Source organism: Hyla sarda, chromosome 1 (genome assembly GCF_029499605.1).
Source record: "Hyla sarda isolate aHylSar1 chromosome 1, aHylSar1.hap1, whole genome shotgun sequence".
Lineage (NCBI taxonomy): Eukaryota > Metazoa > Chordata > Amphibia > Anura > Hylidae > Hyla > Hyla sarda.
In genome coordinates, this window is record NC_079189.1 from 238,553,956 (window position 1) to 238,573,540 (window position 19,585).

A 19,585-nucleotide genomic window follows, 5' to 3' on the forward strand; every position below is an offset into this window, starting at 1 on the left:
AACATTAGATCGGCGGGGGTCCGATAGCAGGCGCCCTTGCCAATCAGCTATTAGAAAGAGAAGAGCTGCGGCACTCATCTGAGCACTATAGCCTCATACTTGCATTATCACACTATTAATGCACACAGCACTCTCAGGAAACACAAAATCCCCATATAAACTATTTTCTTTTTGTGCAGTTATGTCATGAAACGATACCATTTATTATGATTATGTAATATTTTAGTAATAATGTGTCCTTGTCAAGACCATTAAAAGAAGTCCAATTTATCAGTTGATTTTCTTATGTCATTTTGGTAAGCTAAAGAGAAATGACTTCCTCTCTGTATCTTCGGTTAGTGTCTGAATCATAACAAAGACAGATCAATAAAAGCTCTATGTGGTAATGATGTGCACCATCAGCCAACCGTATTAGATAAAACATGTACACTAAATGTTTAAATAAGTGTACATAGAATGAACAGTATAAACTGGGCTAAAGGTCATGGGACAATTGTATTTGATTTGTTTAAAAAAATATTATTATTATTATTATTTTTATCAATCTGTAATTATTTTTAATGGTACTTTATCTAGTTTACCCCGTTAACAGCAACATAATATAAGAAAGATGTACAGATAATAAACAAGGATAATATGAGTTTTACTGTTTACGAGACTGTACTGAGTTATAGACATTCCACGGTATCTCTTGTTAAATCTGAAATGAATTCAACTGAAAACACCACCAAATGCTTCTGAACTAAATCGTAGGAATAAGTCACAACTCCGTATTTTTACAATTCAACTCTCACCCATTGCAATGGTTTTTGTTTTCTATAGTAAACTTTTTCCCCTCTTTGTCTTCTAAGATCATTAAAGCTTTTTGTTTTACACCAAGCCGTATGAAGGCTTATTTTTGTAAATATTTTGGCATATCATATATTAAGAGGGGAGAGGTATGTTGTTAAAAACTAGTTTTCACTTTTTTTTCTTTACACTTTTTAGTCCCCTTTAGTCCTCCTGCGCTATCATGCAATTAGGTATATGGTACACAGCAGCATTGTACTGTCATTTCTACAATTCTCTAGTACAGCATGCATATGGCTATAGAAGATAAAAGAACATAGAAGATCTAACATGGTAGCTAGGAGGCCTTTAGAAAGCCTCTGGCTGCTGTTACAACTGACTGGCATCCCGCTATTGCATCAAGGCGATGCCAGACGGAGTCCTGACTGAACCGGTCCCTGTTATGTAACTCAAAAATGCTATTAACTGTGGCATCTAGGCATCTAGAGTGATCTTGAAGGACAGTCACTGGCAGCAGGTTTCAGCTGCAGATCTGAGCCCACTCAATACCTCTCCACCCGGCATACGTCATTTGTTGACAAGTTGCTAAAAGAAATTGACAGTATAGCAACAACATAAATTGGAATCAGGGCCCCTAATGCTACAAAATGATATAAAACTCGATTTCTCCTATAGTGATTACTAGAGATGAGCGAACTTACAGTAAATTCGATTTGTCATGAACTTCTCGGCTCGTCAGTTGATGACTTTTCCTGCATAAATTAGTTCAGCTTTCAGGTGCTCCGGTGGGCTGGAGACTCTTTCCTAGGACTGTATCCACCTTTTCCAGCCCACCGGAGCACCTGAAGGCTGAACTAATTTACGCAGGATAAGTTATCAACTGCCGAGCCGAGAAGTTCGTGACGAATCAAATTTACTGTAAGTTCGCTCATCTCTAGTGATTACATGTCTGAAATTTTGAGTTATTACTTTATGATAAAACTTTTGATATTTTACTCTTTAAAAAAAACTAAGACCTTGAAGTATTTACAAACTGGTCTTTCCTGGATGCAGTACATTTTGCACAGTTATTAAGGCACACAGGGCCTATTTTGTGGGTATAGGAAACACTCTTCATGGCTTTGAGTGCATTATCATGTTAGCATCCTACAGAATATAAAATGTATCCCTGTAGCATAGATGACCACTCAGATTAATCACTGCGTATAGGGATTTCAGTGACCGGAAACTGATTATTCTAGTTCCCCACCACTGTCCTGATATCCATTAGTAACTATTGCTCTGGGAGTCACAACTGCTGCTCAAAATGGCAATGGAAATTGATGTCAGTGCAGCACAAGGCACAGGCCGCCAACAGAAAATCACATGCAGTGCTTGAGAAATTATCAGGAGAGCAGAAATGTTTGCATTACTACTATCGTTCAATATACTGTATCTTATATTCACATAAAAAGCAATATTTGAAAATGATAGATATGCAAATCATTTATAAATAAATAGTAGTAATTTGAACTATACTTGTACCATGACATCTTTTTAGGTAACCACACAAAAAAGGGTTGAAAAGCCTTTCTAGTAGGGTGGCCCTCTCAAATAAGATGGCCAGTATCCATATTGCAGTGAAACCTCTTCAAAGGACTGCATCTTTGAGAAGTCATCCCCCTTATTTAGTCTAGATTTTCAGTTGAAATGTTTATTTATATATTTTATACATAATGGACTATCTTCTTTAAAACAATCTACCATATAGAAAACTAGATTTCAATGCAACTTTGGATGGTTTTCAGTCTAGATAAATGAGTGGTCTTCTCAAAGAGGGCACTTGCATGATAGTTTTCATTGGACAACCAACAATTCAACTGTTTCTACACTTAGGCTGCTTTCACACTATGAAAAGTACCCGTTATATAACACCCGTTATAAAATAGCGGGCGATTGCGGGTTAAACCGCCATTAGAAAATCCCTTACATACGTTAGAAAATCCCATTATAGTCTATGGGATTTTTCTTATAGCCTTTTTAACCCGTTATCGCCCGTTATTCATAACAGGCGTTATTTTATGACGGGAGGTAGTAACGGGAGAAATAGTACATGCGCACAAAATAACGTCCATTATGAATAATGGGCGATAACAGGTAAAAATCCCATAGACTATAATGAGATTTTCTAACGTATGTAAGGGATTTTCTAATGGCGGTTTAACCCCGCAATCGCCCGCTATTTTATAACGGGTGTAATATAACGGGTACTTTTCATAGTGTGAAAACAGCCTTAGCTCTATGAACTGAAATTTTTTTCCAGCTTTTTGCAAATATGCATGTTATATTTTGAGGGTTTTGGTAGGATCTTACACCCTTTTAAATGTATCCCTGTAATACAGATGGCCATACCTCCAATCTTTTCAAATGGGCATCCACCAATGTCATTATTCTCAGTGTAGAGCAAAAGGTGACCTGTATGCACCAGTAGGTTCTAGGCCCTTTTGCAAAACCTTTCCTTGGTATGTGTAATCTTTTTAGGCTTGGTAGCTATAGTATAGCCATATAGGTTTAACATTGCATTGTGGTATGCAGGAATGTGTATTGTACCAGCAGTTATTTGAAACCTATATAATAGGAATATGCCTGTTCTGCGAAGCTGTAAAATATTTGCATTAGACCAAATTATAAAAATTGTATTTCATGATACAGAAGAAGTTAGGAGAACACATTCAATTAGATGTACTATAAAAAAAAAAAAAAAAAAGTCCTGTAGGTGGTTTATTTAGCCAGTCGGTAAAAAATGAGCATGTAATGTGTGAGATTAACTGCCTGCATAAAACCCATGATGTAAAACAAGTTTCTGTTTCTTTGACCTTACAGGAATGTTGTGAATGTAAGATATGTGAAGTATACTGAAAATAGACATAGACATTGCACTAAAAAGGGACCTTGAAACATTAACTTGCTTCCGCTTTACAGAAATGATCATTTACCTATTACTTGTATGTTTTACAGATTGAGTGACTGGTTATAGGATGGCTTTCCTTTAGATCCAGCAGTTCACATCATTTAATTGTGATATATAGATCCTCAGCAGTGATGTGAACTATGGAGGCCTTAAATAGCTCCGGCCTAATTCAATTACTAGGGAATGTTTTTACTTGTTATATAACACATACATCAAAATGGTAAAAGATAGTAAATACTTCACAACAAGTATGTATACTGCACTAGTACAAATATCATATACGTAGTTGATGTGTCAGGGTCAAGATGTCCAGCCTGGGTACCACTCCATTATACGTCTGAATGAAAGTGGGATGTATTATTGGAATACTAAGAAAATAGCAGGGGCCCTATATTTCACAATGGTTAAAATGATAACAATAGAATTAGGAAATCATAAAAAAAAAAAGTTACTGGGATATATGCCACAAATCAGAGCTACACGGTAAAGCCTAAGGAAAATAAATGTAAATATAATAAATGATGTAAAAGTTTCCTTACATATTGTGACATTCACTCTCTTGCTGTCATTCCCCAGTTGGTTTGACACAGTGCATTTATATTCTCCACCATCAGCTTCTGTTGTTTTTGGAATTTGGAGCTCAGAAGACTTTCTATGGAATGAAGAATATTGCATAAAGTAACATACTCATGAAACATCTAAAACATATAGTACTTACTATTTGGTGAATGTAGAAAATGGATATGTTAACTTTTTACCCCTAGTTTACATTACAATAACTTTGGTGGTCAAAGAAAACTTTTGCTTGAAGACTATGTAAGAAATTGTTCACAAAAAGCGAAACCTAGCACCGCTACTGCGATATGGAGAGCTATATTCTGAACAAAATAATACAGCTGATATCCACAATCTGTCTGCTACATAGTTGCTATGGGTGATGGAGGTGCTAATATCGAAGAGGTCCAGTAACAACAGAAACTTAGCAAGTAGAGCATGTAGATAAAGCACTCACCGCATCAGAGGTTCAGCAACATAGTAGAACTTGAGCCGGTAAAACAGAGCAGACAGACACACAGGGAGCAAAGATGGAACAGGTGAGGTGGGGGCTTAACAGGGGGGTGGCAACCGGTTTGACGCACTGAGGCGCTTCCTCTGGCCCACGCGTGTGCCAGAGGAAGCGCCTCAGTGTGTGAAACCGGTTGCCACCCCCTGTCACGCCCCCGCCTCACCTGATCCATCTTTGCTCCTTGTGTGTCTGTCCCACGCGTGGGCCAGAGGAAGCGCCTCAATGCGTGAAACCGGTTGCCACCCCCCTGTCACGTCCCCGCCTCACTTGTTCCATCTTTGCTCCCTGTGTGTCTGTCTGCTCTGTTTTACCGGTTCAAGTCTGGAATAAAGTTCTACTATGTTGCTGAACCTCTGATGCGGTGAGTGCTTTATCTACATTCTCTACTTGCTAAGACTATATAAGAAGTTTACTTTATGCTTTAGTGACAAACCAATCTTATTCTGCTGTGTATGAGATGTAGAACCATAAAAATGCCTAGCAGAAGACACATGCTAAGGTGAACTCCTATAGTGCCCTATAAAAGGTATTTAACACATTGCTTCCAGCAGGTATACACTCTGCAGGCCACAACCAACCAACAGCTGGTTTCAACATTAGAGATATTACCAAATAGAGACACCAACCATCAACAAAATTCAGCTCACAAACATACACCCAAGAAGTGAATGCTCTTGACCATCTACTATCTAGCTGCACAGTGTGTGTTCAATTTAAATGGAAAAATCCAGGAAATAGTAGTAAAGCCCAAGAGTACAATTGTCTTCTGTTAAACCTTGTAGGCCCTATTTTTGGCTTGCACCATTGCCTATAAGAGAGAACTGTAGGCACACCCAGTGGACCTTACAGTATGTCACTTTACAAAGGTATCATACTGGAGAGCCATTACTGGTTGACTCCAACAAACGTTGATGGTGTCATTGACCTCTCTCTTATATACAGACTAAATTGGGATTCTACTCTTGCATACAGTAGGAGACAGAGTGCAGTTAGTATTGCTCTACACTGGCTCCATTGATGTCAGAACCTGTCCCCCAAAACAACTGGACAGTCTAACCCTACACATAATATTTTGACATTGACCAGAGTTAGAGTTATGCTCGTAGTAGGCCCCTTTAAGGCACATTGTTAGCCTAGTAAATTATCTATACAGAATATATTTCTACCCTACTTCCATTACTTAGCGCTTACACTATCCACAACACTTCATTATCACTTCTGTGATATGCCAGCCCTGGGCTAAACTGTAAACATTCCCAATGTACTGTGCTACATAAATACATGAATAAAATTCAGACTTACTTTTTCTTCTTGATCTTGATGTTTTCTGACTTTACTCCTTTTTTCCCTAGAATTTCTTTATCCTCTTTGAACCACTTAAATTTCAGGCCAGGCTGTTCTGATATAACTTCACACTTAAGTGTCAACTTATTGCTCTCTTCTACTGTTTTACTCTCTATGTCCTTTAGTTTCGGTGGTGAAGCTGTGGGAAGAAAAAAAATGAAATAAATAATCTGGAAAGTGATAAGTTAAACATGAATATGGCAAAGCATAAATCAGACTGTAGATAACTACACAGTTATTTTTAGAGACTGTATATGGAGTTCAATCACTCAATAGTTACAGAAATAGCCAATACTACTACTAGTGGTAAGATCAAGTATTTAACAAACTTTGCTGAATAGAAATTGATCCATTACTTGATTATTCATAAGGCCCAGATTGTATGACCTTATTTGTTTTACTGGAAAAGATAATAAAACCTAATGTCATATTCCTGGGAAAAAGCTTCTCATCCTGAGAATTCAGCTGTATAATGGCCATGCCTTGGATGTCGAGATTAAAAGTGAATCAATTTGCGCCAGTTTCAGATAGATACATTCTATAATCGCCTTAATTCTTAAACGCAAATCTTAAAGGGGTACTCTGCTGGAAAACATTTTTCTTTAAATCAACTGGTGCCAGAAAGGTAAACAGATTTGTAAATTACTTCTATTTAAAAATCTTAATCCTTCCAGTACTCACACAGGAAGTTCTTTTCTTTTTGAATTTCCTTTCTGTCTGACCACAGTGCTCTCTGCGGACACCTCTGTCCATTTTAGGAACTGTCCAGAGTAGGAGAAAATCCCCATGGCAAACCCAACCTGCTCTGGACAGTTCCTAAAATGGACAGAGGTGTCCGCAGAGAGCACTGTGGTCAGACAGAAAGGAAATCCAAAAAGAAAATAACTTCCTGTGAAGCAAAGAGCAGCTGATAAGTACTGGAAGGGTTAAGATTTTTAAATAGAAGTAATTTACAAATCTATTTAACTTTCTGGCACCAGTTGATTTAAAGAAAAATGTTTTCCTGGGGAGTACCCGTTTAATGTAAATTTGCATTTATCATTTAAAACAAGTGCAAAGTCCATTGCTATGAAATAATCCTACGTGTGTAGTCATTCCATGTTGTTTTAAAGGACTGTATCAATATCCACATGTTCTACTTCTCATAAACATGTGACTAATCTAAACATATAGACTTCTCATAACAATGTGACTAATCTGTGCCTGATATTATCCCCATGCAGTTTTGTTACACATCTACGGTCTATAGTAAAAATTTTCTTTAATGCTCTTTTTGCTGTTTCTTTTTTGTTTTTTTTGTTTCTGTTTTTATTAGCCATTGGGAGTTGTGGGATAAAAGAAGACAACCACAACTCTCTGTGCTCTTCTGTTGACCCCCATTTGAGAGGCAGACAGGAGATTAAAAAAAAAATTCTTAGTCAGTGGTAATAAGCCTTACTAATTCAGACTGATTCATTTTCTTGTAAGGAAGTGCTGTCTCAGGGAAAAAGAGGGTTTAATATGGCCAGCATGCTTCTTGTGGCAAGTTGTATGTAAGAATACAATTGATTGATAGATGAAACCACCAGAAGGTATACCGCTGGATCCTGGGCTAGGCACGGGGCGCTATAGACTCTGACGCCAAGTTACATACAATGGTAGCTTTACTGAGGGTAGACAGTTGGTAAAGTCTATACAGTTCAGCCAGGGCCCATGGAGGTGACCAGTGATGCAGTGACCTTAACCCCTTAAGGACTCAGGGTTTTTCCGTTTTTGCACTTTCGTTTTTTCCTCCTTACCTTTTAAAAATCATAACCCTTTCAATTTTCCACCTAAAAATCCATATTATGGCTTATTTTTTGCGTCGCCAATTCTACTTTGCAGTGACATTAGTCATTTTACCCAAAAATGCACGGCGAAACGGAAAAAAAAAATCATTGTGCGACAAAATAAAAAAAAAAACGCCATTTTGTAACTTTTGGGGGCTTTCGTTTCTACGCAGTGCATATTTCGGTAAAAATTACACCTTATCATTATTCTGTAGGTCCATATGGTTAAAATGATACCCTACTTATATAGGTTTGATTTTGTCGCACTTCTGGAAAAAATCATAACTACATGCAGGAAAATTTATACGTTTAAAAATGTCATCTTCTGACCCCTATAACTTTTTTATTTTTCCACGTATGGGGTGGTATGAGGACTCATTTTTTGCGCCGTGATCTGAAGTTTTTATCGGTATGATTTTTGTTTTGATCAGACTTTTTGATCACTTTTTATTCATTTTTTAATGATATAAAAAGTGACCAAAATACGCTTTTTTGGACTTTGGAATTTTTTTGCGCGTACGCCATTGACCGTACGGCTTAATTAATGATATATTTTTATAGTTCGGACATTTACGCACGCGGCGATACCACATATGTTTATTTTTTATTTTTTTTACACTGTTTTATTTTTTTTATGGGAAAAGGGGGGTGATTCAAACTTTTATTAGGGAAGGGGTTAAATGACCTTTATTAACACTTTTTTTTTACATTTTTTTTGCAGTGTTATAGGTCCCATAGGGACCTATAACACTGCACACACAGATCTCTAATGCTGATCACTGGCGTGCATTAACACGCCTGTGATCAGCATTATCGGCGCTTGACTGCTCCTGCCTGGATCTCAGGCACGGAGCAGTCATTCGTCGATCGGACACCGGGGAGGCAGGTAAGAGCCCTCCCGGTGTCCGATCAGCTGTTCGGGACGCCGCGATTTCACCGCGGCGGTCCCGAACAGCCCGACTGAGCAGCCGGGTCACTTTCACTTTCACTTTAGAAGCGGCGGTCAGCTTTGACCGCCGCTTCTAAAGGGTTAATACCGCACATCGCCGCGATCGGCGATGTGTGGTATTAGCCGCGGGTCCCGGCCGTTGATTACCGCCGGGACCGACGCGATATGATGCGGGATCGCGGCGCGATCCCGCTTCATATCGCGGGAGCCGGCGCAGGACGTAAATATACGTCCTGCGTCGTTAAGGGGTTAAGGTCTTGCTGGGACTTGTTGTAGGACTGGACAATTGAATGCAGACCACACTGAATTGACAGATGACAGGGACTGACTTGACTCATAAAGCTGTGACTTTAGCTTACTTGAATTGATGGTGGCTGCAGGACTTGACTATGAGGCCTCCAACACTCTGGACACACACACTAGCAAAGACTGCACTGGACTTCAGCAGGAAGCAAGAGCTAAGAGAGAGAAGCTCCACCCAGGGCGTATATGGGGGAGACTAGCAGGGAACCCATAGGTCACTCTTGGGATCACCTGGTCACTGATACCTCCTGGGTAACAATCACATGACATAACTCTTAAAGACACAACACATTTTATAATACAATACACTGCAGAACATATGTACAGGGGGGAAACAGGTGCAAGGGGCCCTGGGGACACTGAAGGAGGCTGCCTGACAGAACAGCAAAGGTATCGGGTAACATCTCCTCTACTGGGCCACAACAGATAGATAGATAGATAGACAGAAGGTAGATAGATAGATAGACGGAAGGTAGTTAGATAGATAGATACATGTAGAAAAACAGCAGCACTCAAAATTCCAAGTGAACAAAGTGTGTGGCTTTACTCAACCAAACATCAAGTATAGCGACGTTTCAGCCGTCTCACAAGGCCTTTGTCAATCGGCTTGACAAAGGCCGTGTGAGACGGCTGAAACGTCGCTATCCTTGATGTTTGGTTGAATAAAGCCACACACTTTGTTCACTTGGAATTTTAAGTACTGCTGTTTTTATACATGGATTTATTGGACCTGTGACTGGGGTATCCAGTGTGCACTGCTATCTCATCTATCTGTGCTGCCCATCTTTCTACATTAGATAGATAGATAGATAGATAGATAGACAGATGGTAGGTAAATAGATATAAATAGAGTCAGTCAGAGTTTCCATGCACTATTAATAGTGAAGCTGCTTATTTATGCAGTAATATAGGAGTCACATTTTTCGATGTTACGCCCTAATTACAGAAAGTGATCATTGATGTTATTAGTTCTGTCAAGAAAAGCACAGAAACTATCACTTTCACACATCAACAAAAACATGTAGCTACAAGAGTTTTGCCTGATCAGATGATCAGACATAACATTAAAATAATCTGTCACCCATGTGCAACCAAAACAGCTCCACCCCATGAAGAAGTGGACTCTAGGAGTAGATCTCTAATGGTGTCTTGTGATATAGGGCACTAAGTACCCTTTTAGATGGGTCCGCCTAAATCCTAGTAGATCGTTTTAATAGCCTTTACATGGCTCAATGGATGTGCAGACAAAGCTGTGAGAACAATAGCTGAATTATTTGTGAGACTATTTACTTTCATCATTGTCAGATGGACAGCCATGATTTTTTTGGCCTGCACAAAGGATCCTAGTGTTTTCTCATTTATCAGCCAATCCCTGGCCTTTTTACACGATCCAGTTATCTTGAACAACATTTCCTATAGAAGCTTATTTGGATGATGACTGGCCTCTATAAAAAGCCCTACGAGGTTGGAAGATCATTTAGGTGCTGTAAGTTGTGCACCAGGGCTCCATGGATGAGACTCGTTTTTGGAACACAAGTCAACACCTTGAACTTTCACGTTCCTCAAACCAATGCTGAACATTTTTACAGTGTGAAAAGGAACAATATGCTAAAGAATGAGGTCACTGCTATTAGGGAATACCATTATAATGAAGGGATGTACAGGATTCTACAGTAACATATAGGAAGGTGATGTTGAAATATATATATAGGGATCCGAATCCCCCATCCAAACACAAGGATGACGATTGGTAAATTACAGATATAAACTTCCTTGAAAATTGATTAAAAAAATGTCACATCTACAGCAGGAGAGATGAAGGTGTGAGAAGGATCCATCTATCTAGGACATACAAAGTTAAGGTACTCTTGCAATACATAATAGAAATATATTCATTGCTAAGTGCTTAGCTGCACATACCGCACACCGCTCCTTGTAAGAGCCTGCATAGAGATTTCTAGGCACCAAGGGCTTAATATTAAAAGGCATATTCTATTAGGCAAATGCAAAAGACTTGACAATCACAAGAATACACTTAAGTATGTTAAGTTTTTCATGGAAAATTCTCTTGAAAAAAATTCCCTTAGCAGCTGTCTTTTCCTTTTGATTACGTTTGTGCTTTTTCACTGAGCAACAGTTGAAAGCAAAGCAGGACTTGTTTCCATGCTATGCTGCAGGCAGTGAAAAGTCATCCTTAGTCCGCCCGGTTTGCGTGACATAATTGAAAAAGAGAGAGAAATACGTAAACCCAGCTAACAATGCCAGCTACACTTCTTAAAGGGGTACTCCACTGGAAAACATATTTTTTTTATCAACTGGTGCCAGAAAGTTAAACAGATTTGTAAATTACTTCTATTAAAAAATCTTAATCTTTCCAGTACTTATCAGCTGCTGTATGTTTTAGAGGAAGTTCTTTTCTTTTTGATTTTCCTTTCTGCCTGACCACAGTGCTCTCTGCTGACACCTCTGTCCATTTCAGGAACTGTCCAGAGTAAGAGCAAATTCCCATAGAAAACCGATCCTGCTCTGGACAGTTCCTAAAATGGACAGAGGTGTCAGCAGAGAGCATTGTGGTCAGGCAGAAAGGAAATTAAAAAATAAAACAACTTTCTAGGGATCATAACAGCAGCTGATAACTACTGGAAGGATTAGGATTTTTTTTAATAGATGTAATTTACAAATCTGTTTAACTTTCTGACACCAGTTGATTTAAAAAAAATGTTTTCCAGTGGAGTACCCCTTTTAAAGAGAGAATACAGCAAAAACCACCCATGTTTTCTTATAAGGATAAACAATAATAAATGTACTATACCAATTTATGATTAGTGTGGGGTAAGTTTAGTTTCAAAGACTGACATTTTTATTTTGATGCGTTTTTTGTATAGAATAAACATGTATTTGGGTATTACAAGGGCCAATCCGGCAAGAACCTCAGATCACTTCTGCTGCTTTATCTGCCTTGGCTTTGTTTACATGACATTTTTGAGGCTTATTTTGAGCCTTTCTTGCTTTTGGGCAATATTTTGGCCATTGTTTCACAATTTTTTCTGCAATTTTTTACCATGTTTAAGTCTGTTTTTGATACAGCAAAAGCTATAGCTTGCCAAATTAAGGTCAAGGTATGTGCCAAAATATGTCCATATTCTGACAAAGAGAGCCTGACAATTGTATGGCTGTAAGAAATATTGACATAAAATTAATATGTGTGTGAAGTTTGGAGCAGCCATATTAATCCAGAGGTGCAGAGGCAAAATCACTGAATGTTGCAGAATCTTGTAATACTTTTTTATTAGACTAATAGTATTTTGTAGCGATAAGCTTTTGTGGGTCCTTCCTTTATCAGGGCAAAATGCTTTTGACTCCTGCAAGTTTGTCTCTATAAAATACTGTTAGCTATTACAAGATTCTGTAACATTCTACGATTTTTCATGTTTTTCCCATTATATTAAATAGAACCCAAAAAAAAGCAACCTTTTTTGAGTGTTTTTTATTTACTTGTTTTGATGTGACACATATGATGTATGGGCTAAATACAGTGACCCCCCCGACATACGATGGCCCCGACATACGATCATTTCAACACACGATGGCCTCTCAGAGACCATCGCATGTTGAAGGCAGCATCAACATACAATGCTTTTGTATGTCGGGGCCATCGCATAAACGGCTATCCGGCAGCGCAGACTGCTTCAGCTGCCGCCAGATAGCCGTTTACGGTGCCCCGTGTGGTCCACTGACGATCGCTTACCTGTCCTCGGGGCTCCGGCGCGTCCTCTGCATTGTCGGCGCTCTCCATCATCGTCATCACGTTGCTGCGCACGCCGTCCCGTCATCCAATAGGAGCAGCGTGCGTAACGACGTGATGGCGGCGACGGAGAGCAAAGATGCCGGGGAAGCAGAGGCATTGCCGGAGCATCGGGAACACCCCGGAGACGCGGCCACAGCAATGGAGGGTGACATCCAGGACAGCGGTGACGAGCGGTCTGGAGCGGCGGGGACAGGTGAGTACAACTTCTTCTACCAGTGGTCTTCAACCTGCGGACCTCCAGATGTTGCAAAACTACAACTCCCAGCAGTTTTTTCCCAGCACTGTCCTATACTTTATATTGCACGGATCCCTCAACAAACAATGGTTTCAACAAACGATGGTCCACTTGGAACGGATTACCATCGTATGTTGAGGGACCACTGTAGTTATATTTTCTTAATAGGATTCATGTTGCCCTGACTGAAAAGTACAGCTTATCTCCAAGGGCCATATGCTCCCCACATTAACACCTGAAATAGTCTCTACACATTATTTTTTTTTTTTGAATAACTGTCACTGCAGTTTTTGAGGCAAAGCCAGAAGTGGTTCCAACAGGAAGGAGAAGTACAAGTCCTATCTATTTCCTGTTGCATGAAATCTCCTTCTGGCTTTGGCTCAAAAAATTGCAGTAGTAGTTTTTTATTGAAAACCCAACCTAAGAGGACGTTCTACCTGAAGCCTCTACCACACAGATTCCTTTATAAAATGATAGACATCTCAGCTGAACCAATCCATCATAAGTCAATGAGGTCTGTCAGAGTCTGGCGGTATTTGTTGTGTATGGTTTCCGCTATGTGTCACTCTTTCTGTCATAAATGTAAACCACAAAAATCAAAGTGAACAAAGCCTAAGGTGATGAACTTGGTGGGCCGAGCTGATGACATGATTTACCAGAATCCGGCCCTTCCACTCTTAGAAGCTTAAAACAAAAAGAGAACAGATAACAGATCACACATGTCCCCATCGCTTCTCGTTATACCCTCTCGGGGCTTGCTTTCAATTCAAGATGTCCCTTTATAGCTACTTTCATTTCTACTTTTCAATTGATGGTTCAAATCTAGGTAGATGTTATGGTGGATTCTAATACTTACAGGAGGTACCTACCAAGTTTTTTCCCTCGTAATGAAAAGATTTAGGTAATCTTAATTCTGTTTCACAGTATCCTTTAAGAGAATACATTACCCAGAAAGGGAAATAGCTGCACGAACTGACAAAACATTGTCAGCAATTCAGCCATCATGAACAATTACGAACAAGTACATACAAAAGTCTGGGAAAGGAATGCCGCCTTAATTGAAAATCTTATTTAGAAAAAGTGTTCATTTTTAAGCAGAATAGTTTAATGTTGATGTGCTGCCAGTTCGGAAATTGCCTCATGTCTGGCATAGTCTCTTCCATCTTCCAGCCCAACCCTTACTGCACAGGTCATCTTCTGCCTTTGTGACCTATTAACCGTGACTAGATTTACAATGCTATACAAGTCTTTGGATGGCAGTGCTGTCTAAAGAATACTTATCTCCTTCATTCTTTTCCCTTTTTTCCCTGATAAATTCCCTACCCCATGCTATCTCAGACACAACATGGACTAAAACGTCTTGCTTATTAATCATTAGCAAGAAAATGGTTTCTTATGTATTGTAGGTGTTATTACCAGCTTGGGAGGTTAATCCGGAAGTAATGCCTTATTGGCATCTTTCGTGTTTTCTTTATTAAGATCAGTGTAGTAAATCAATTAGAAAGATCTTCCTGGATGCTTGCCCTAGATAAAAAGGGTAAGCATTTAGAGGTATTGATTCTCTGCTTGTATTAAATGGAGCTGTAGATGATATATTACAGAAGCTCAGCTACTCTTCTTTTGATGTGCTACTTTACCAAGGACTATGTAAACGAAGATGAGAAATTTAAAAAACGTCTGTATATCCAAAAAAAGGTGGACACCAGTTGAGGCCCTGAATAATCATTTTACAGCTTAGAGCATCTACCTTAGTCATAGTTGTCTCACAGAAGACAAATGTGTATCGGTACAATGACACTGTCGTCTTTGACATGATTTATAAGGTGAATCCTGAATACAATATATCATGCTATAGTGGGTAATTTTGTAAAATATTACAATATAAACTATATTGCCCATCAATATGTTTTATATCTGTATTCTGTACAAAAAGGACAAATTGTATCTTTTATATGGTCCTGCCCATTTTTATATTATGTATCTAAATACAAATATTTTATATGAAATCCCTCAATGTTTTCTTTTCATTTCTACAGTGGTTAATTGAATTCAACTTGGCCAGGACAGGTTTCTTTAATAAAGGGCATATGTATGATACCTAGTTTATCTGCAAGAAAAGGAGTAACTATAGGAAGTGCATGCATAGTAGTCCGCTGCTCGAGTGGACCTAAAAAGCTTTCCTACAGGTGAGGACTCCATAACTATATAGTAGATGCTACAGATGCTACAGATCTTGCATTGAAGCCTAGGACCTTTAGGGTCTGTTCTCACATACAGTATCCTGCGAATATTTGATGTGCAGGATTTAAAGCTGTATTCAGTCATTTAGTTCACGTTGAAATCTGCAGCATCAACTCCTGTGCATCAAATCCTGTACATTAAATATGTGCAGGATACTGTACATGTAAATACACCATCAAAGGGAATCTGTCATCATTTTTATTTTGCCAGAACCAGGAGTCATCTGGGCGGTTCCCATTTGCTTCTCCCTACCCCTCTGGCCTTGATTGATAGATTTCTCACTGTATCCACAGAGGGAGAGACTATCCAAATGACTAGTGGTCCGGGCAGCATGAAAGTGACAGGTTCCCTTTAAAGGGGTACGCCGCCCCTAGACATCTTATCCCCTATCCTTAGAATAAGATGTCTGATGGCGGGGTTCCAGCCGTGATGTCACACCACACACCCTCCATTCATGTTTGTGGGAGGGGCCGTGACGGCTGTGGTCACTCGAGATATGCCTTTACCTCAAATACCATCAAAAACAAAAATTATAAAGACTATTTGTAATAATAATAATAATCATTGAAATAGAAGCCAACACTACTGAAACAATGCTCAGGTATACATGTATGCTAATAAAGCGTAGATCAAAGTTACACACCCTTAGGGTACATTCACACGTGTATATTTTCTGCTGCAGATCTGCTTCAGTAGATTTTGCTGTCCATTGAAGACAATGGCAGCAATATCTGCAACAGCAAATCTTCAGATCTGCAGCAAAAATGCGCACAAGTGATCGTACCCTTAAAAAACATTATTGTAAGAATAACTCATACCCTGTCGGACACAATTATACCAATAGTAACAAAAAGCTTGTTTATCTCCCGACAGAAGGCATGAAGGATGATTTTTTGTGCCATTTAGCGATGCACACTGCTTCATATTCAGTCCTTATTTATCAGCCTACGTTTCCTATTTGTAAATCTACTTCCTTACCATCCATCAGCATTGCCAAAGAGAGTGTCACATTGGAGCCGCATTACTGTACTAATGAATCTCATGTTTTGTAGCGCTCCCACATTTCAGATTTGACTTTATTCTATAAAATAGTTAGAATTCTAATAATCTGGCACATTGTCACTGTGATATGGCTCATAAGAATAAACTGCGGTGCTGAGGCTCAGAGCTTTCATCCACAAAGTGGCAGTGTTGTTCTGTAGTATGAGCCATAGGCAGACAAGTGAGAGTAGAACAAAAGAATAAAGGACAAAAACATCCCAAATGTAATGGGTCATAGAAAAGAACTGTGTATGTATATATATATATATATATATATATATATATATATATATATAGTAAATTTGAGTAGTCATATTAGTCCAGTGATGCAGATGCAAATCAAAAAAATGTTACAGTATCTTGTAATACCTTTTTTATTGGACTAGCAGTATATTGTAGAGACAAGCTTTCGGGATTCCTCCCTTTATCAAGTCCAAAGGAAATTTAAGCTCACAAGCTTAAACAAGGCTTGAACTTCATATAAAAGTGATCCCCAGCCATGTCAAACCACAAGCTGTTTGTCTAGTTCGACACATTTTTCCCATTCATCTATATTCTTATATGTAATATCTGCTCCTGTGTTTCCCAACCAAGATTTCCGTGAACCCAAGCACCTCGATTATAAGTTTAAAGACACAGCTACAAATCCTGTCACTTTTATAATACTAAAGTTATAAAAAAGACAAATATACAATTTTTTTTATATTACATACAGTAGGGAGGCTAAACTGCTTTCAGCTTGTTCGTAGATGTTTTTCAAAGCACTAAGCATATAGGGTCTAAGCCATATTATAGCATTTGACAAGCATAATAGAATAGTTTACCAGTCCTACCACCAAGCTTCATTAAAGGGGTATTCTAGAAAAAAAAAATTCAAATCAGCTGGTGCCAGAAATTTCTACAGATTTGTAAATGACTTCTATTTAAAAACAATTCAAGCCTTCCAGTACTTAGCTGCTTTATGTCTTGCAGGAAGTCATGTTGTCTTTCCAGTCAGGCACAGAGCTCTCTGCTGCCATCTCTGTCCTTGTCAGGAACTTGGTGGGAAGGTTAGCTATGGGGATTTACTATTCCTCTGGTCAGCTTCTAACATAGACAGAGGTGGCAGCAGCGAGCACCATGTCTGACTGTAAAGAGCTACACAACTTCCTGCATGGCATATATAAGCTGAAAAGTACTGGAAGGCTTGACATTTTTAAACAGAATTAGTCTACAAATTTGTATAACTTTTTGGCACCAGTTAGTAAAAAAAAAAGAAAAATCTTGGGAGTAAACACTGCAATGCACACAGAAGAGGTTCTGACACTCTTACGTGTACTTCAATGCCTTCAAACCGATACGTTTTGTGGGTGCTGGGTGTCTCACCCAGGCCAATCTAAAGAATATGTCACCAACTTTACAATATAGGATAAAAGGATATGTCACTAACTTTAAAATACAAGATAACCAGTTTTTGTGAAATCCATAGGGTTTCGCTGTATGTGACCCATATAAGACCTTGCTGTGACATGGTTCTAGAAGAAGGCTTTCACTTTCTTGTGGCCTTATGGGAAGTTAAATAAAAAATGGGGGAGATTTATAAAAAAAAACTGTCCAGAGAAGTTGCTGAGTTGCCCATAGCAACCAATCAGATCGCTTCTTTCACTTTTGAAAAGGCCTGTGAAAAATGAAAGAAGCGTTCTGATTGCTATTGCTATTGCTATGCTATTGCTATGGGCAACTCAGCAACTTTTCCTCTGGACAGGTTTTGATGAATCTCCCCCATACTGTTTTCAATAAAAAATTAATTACTTAAATATAATCACCATGGAAAATAAATATATATTTTGAATATATATGTAAAGTTAGTCTCTGAGAATCCCGGTGTGTTTGCCTGGTAAACAGAGAAAACATAAACTACACATGTGTTTTATTATCATGTTTTACAGCTTTCTACTGTTCAAAGTATATGCTTATTAGATTTGTGATGGTTGCTTTCCTCAATTATCCAAAGGTTGATGTTTAAGAAATGCCTATTAAAACAAGGCTTTAATCAATGCTGGAAATAATTCTGATCTGTCTAGCTTGAAAGAACATGAAAAAGCCCACCCCGTGTATACCGGACACTAATAGACTATTATCCACCAGGGCCTTTCACTGACAGCAGAGCGGTAAGAAATCAAATGACTCCCATATGGGTCAACACAGAGGAAACAGAAGAGCCTTGCAGTGAGTCAACCAAAAGGTTGTGAAACACCATATGGGTCTAATGACTGAGGAATACTCGTACATGTGGAAGAAAGAAACAAATTGTCTCATTATACCAAAGTAATAAGATATGATGTAATAAGTAATCATGGGAGATGAGCTGCATGTGTCAGTCATCTATGGGTTTATGGGCCAACATAAACCATTCCGCAGTTGCCGCTATACATGTTTACTTACTACGGAACGAAATGGCAAAAGTGAAGTTTAGATTTCAGTTTCCTGAGGCAATGTTTGCCCTCTAACTGATCTAAATCAGTGGTCTCAAATTGTGGCCCTCCAGATGTGGCAAAACTTCAACTCCCAGCATGCCCGGACAGCCATTGGCTGTCCGGGCATGCTGGGAGTTGAAGTTTTGCAATATTTTGAGGGACACAGTGCGAAACCACTGATCTACATGGAATAACCCCTTCACGCCCTAGGACGTATGTATACGTCAAAGTTGCTAGCTAGTTAGCGCAACTGGACGTATGCATACGTCTTAGTGATCTCCTTCACAGCACGATGTGCTGCAGGAGATCGCCGGCAGGACCTGGTTGCCATTCACAGCTTGGGTCCCTCTGCAGCTGCCGAGACCGGGATTGCGCCAGTCTCGGCAGCAATAACCCCATAGATCAGTCCTGATCGTGGAATCTATGGGGCTGACAAGGGGAGGGGGCTCCCCCTCTCCACCAACGGTGATCCCGCAATGCAATTTGCGGGATCCTGTTGGTTGCCATGACAGCAGGAGGCCAGCTAATGGCCTCCTGTATGCCTAGTGCAGCAGCCTGTGAGGTCCAGCCATAGGCTGGATCGCACATCCTGGAT

At 39.2% G+C, this 19,585-nt stretch overlaps 1 protein-coding gene across 5 annotated transcripts in view; it reads right to left on the minus strand.

Moving 5' to 3' along the window:
- NRG1 (neuregulin 1) overlaps nt 1-19,585 on the minus strand; it is a 155,544-nt gene that overhangs the window by 96,648 nt on the left and 39,311 nt on the right. For 4 of the 5 annotated variants that reach the window (XM_056569326.1, XM_056569335.1, XM_056569316.1 and 1 more), the window contains 2 exons: nt 6,108-6,288; nt 4,279-4,391 (listed from right to left, as the gene is read on the minus strand). In XM_056569326.1, the coding sequence (XP_056425301.1) occupies nt 4,279-4,391; nt 6,108-6,288 (294 nt within the window). Of the gene's footprint in view, nt 1-4,278; nt 4,392-6,107; nt 6,289-19,585 lie in introns of those variants that run through there. The other variant, XM_056569350.1, reaches the window with a different exon arrangement.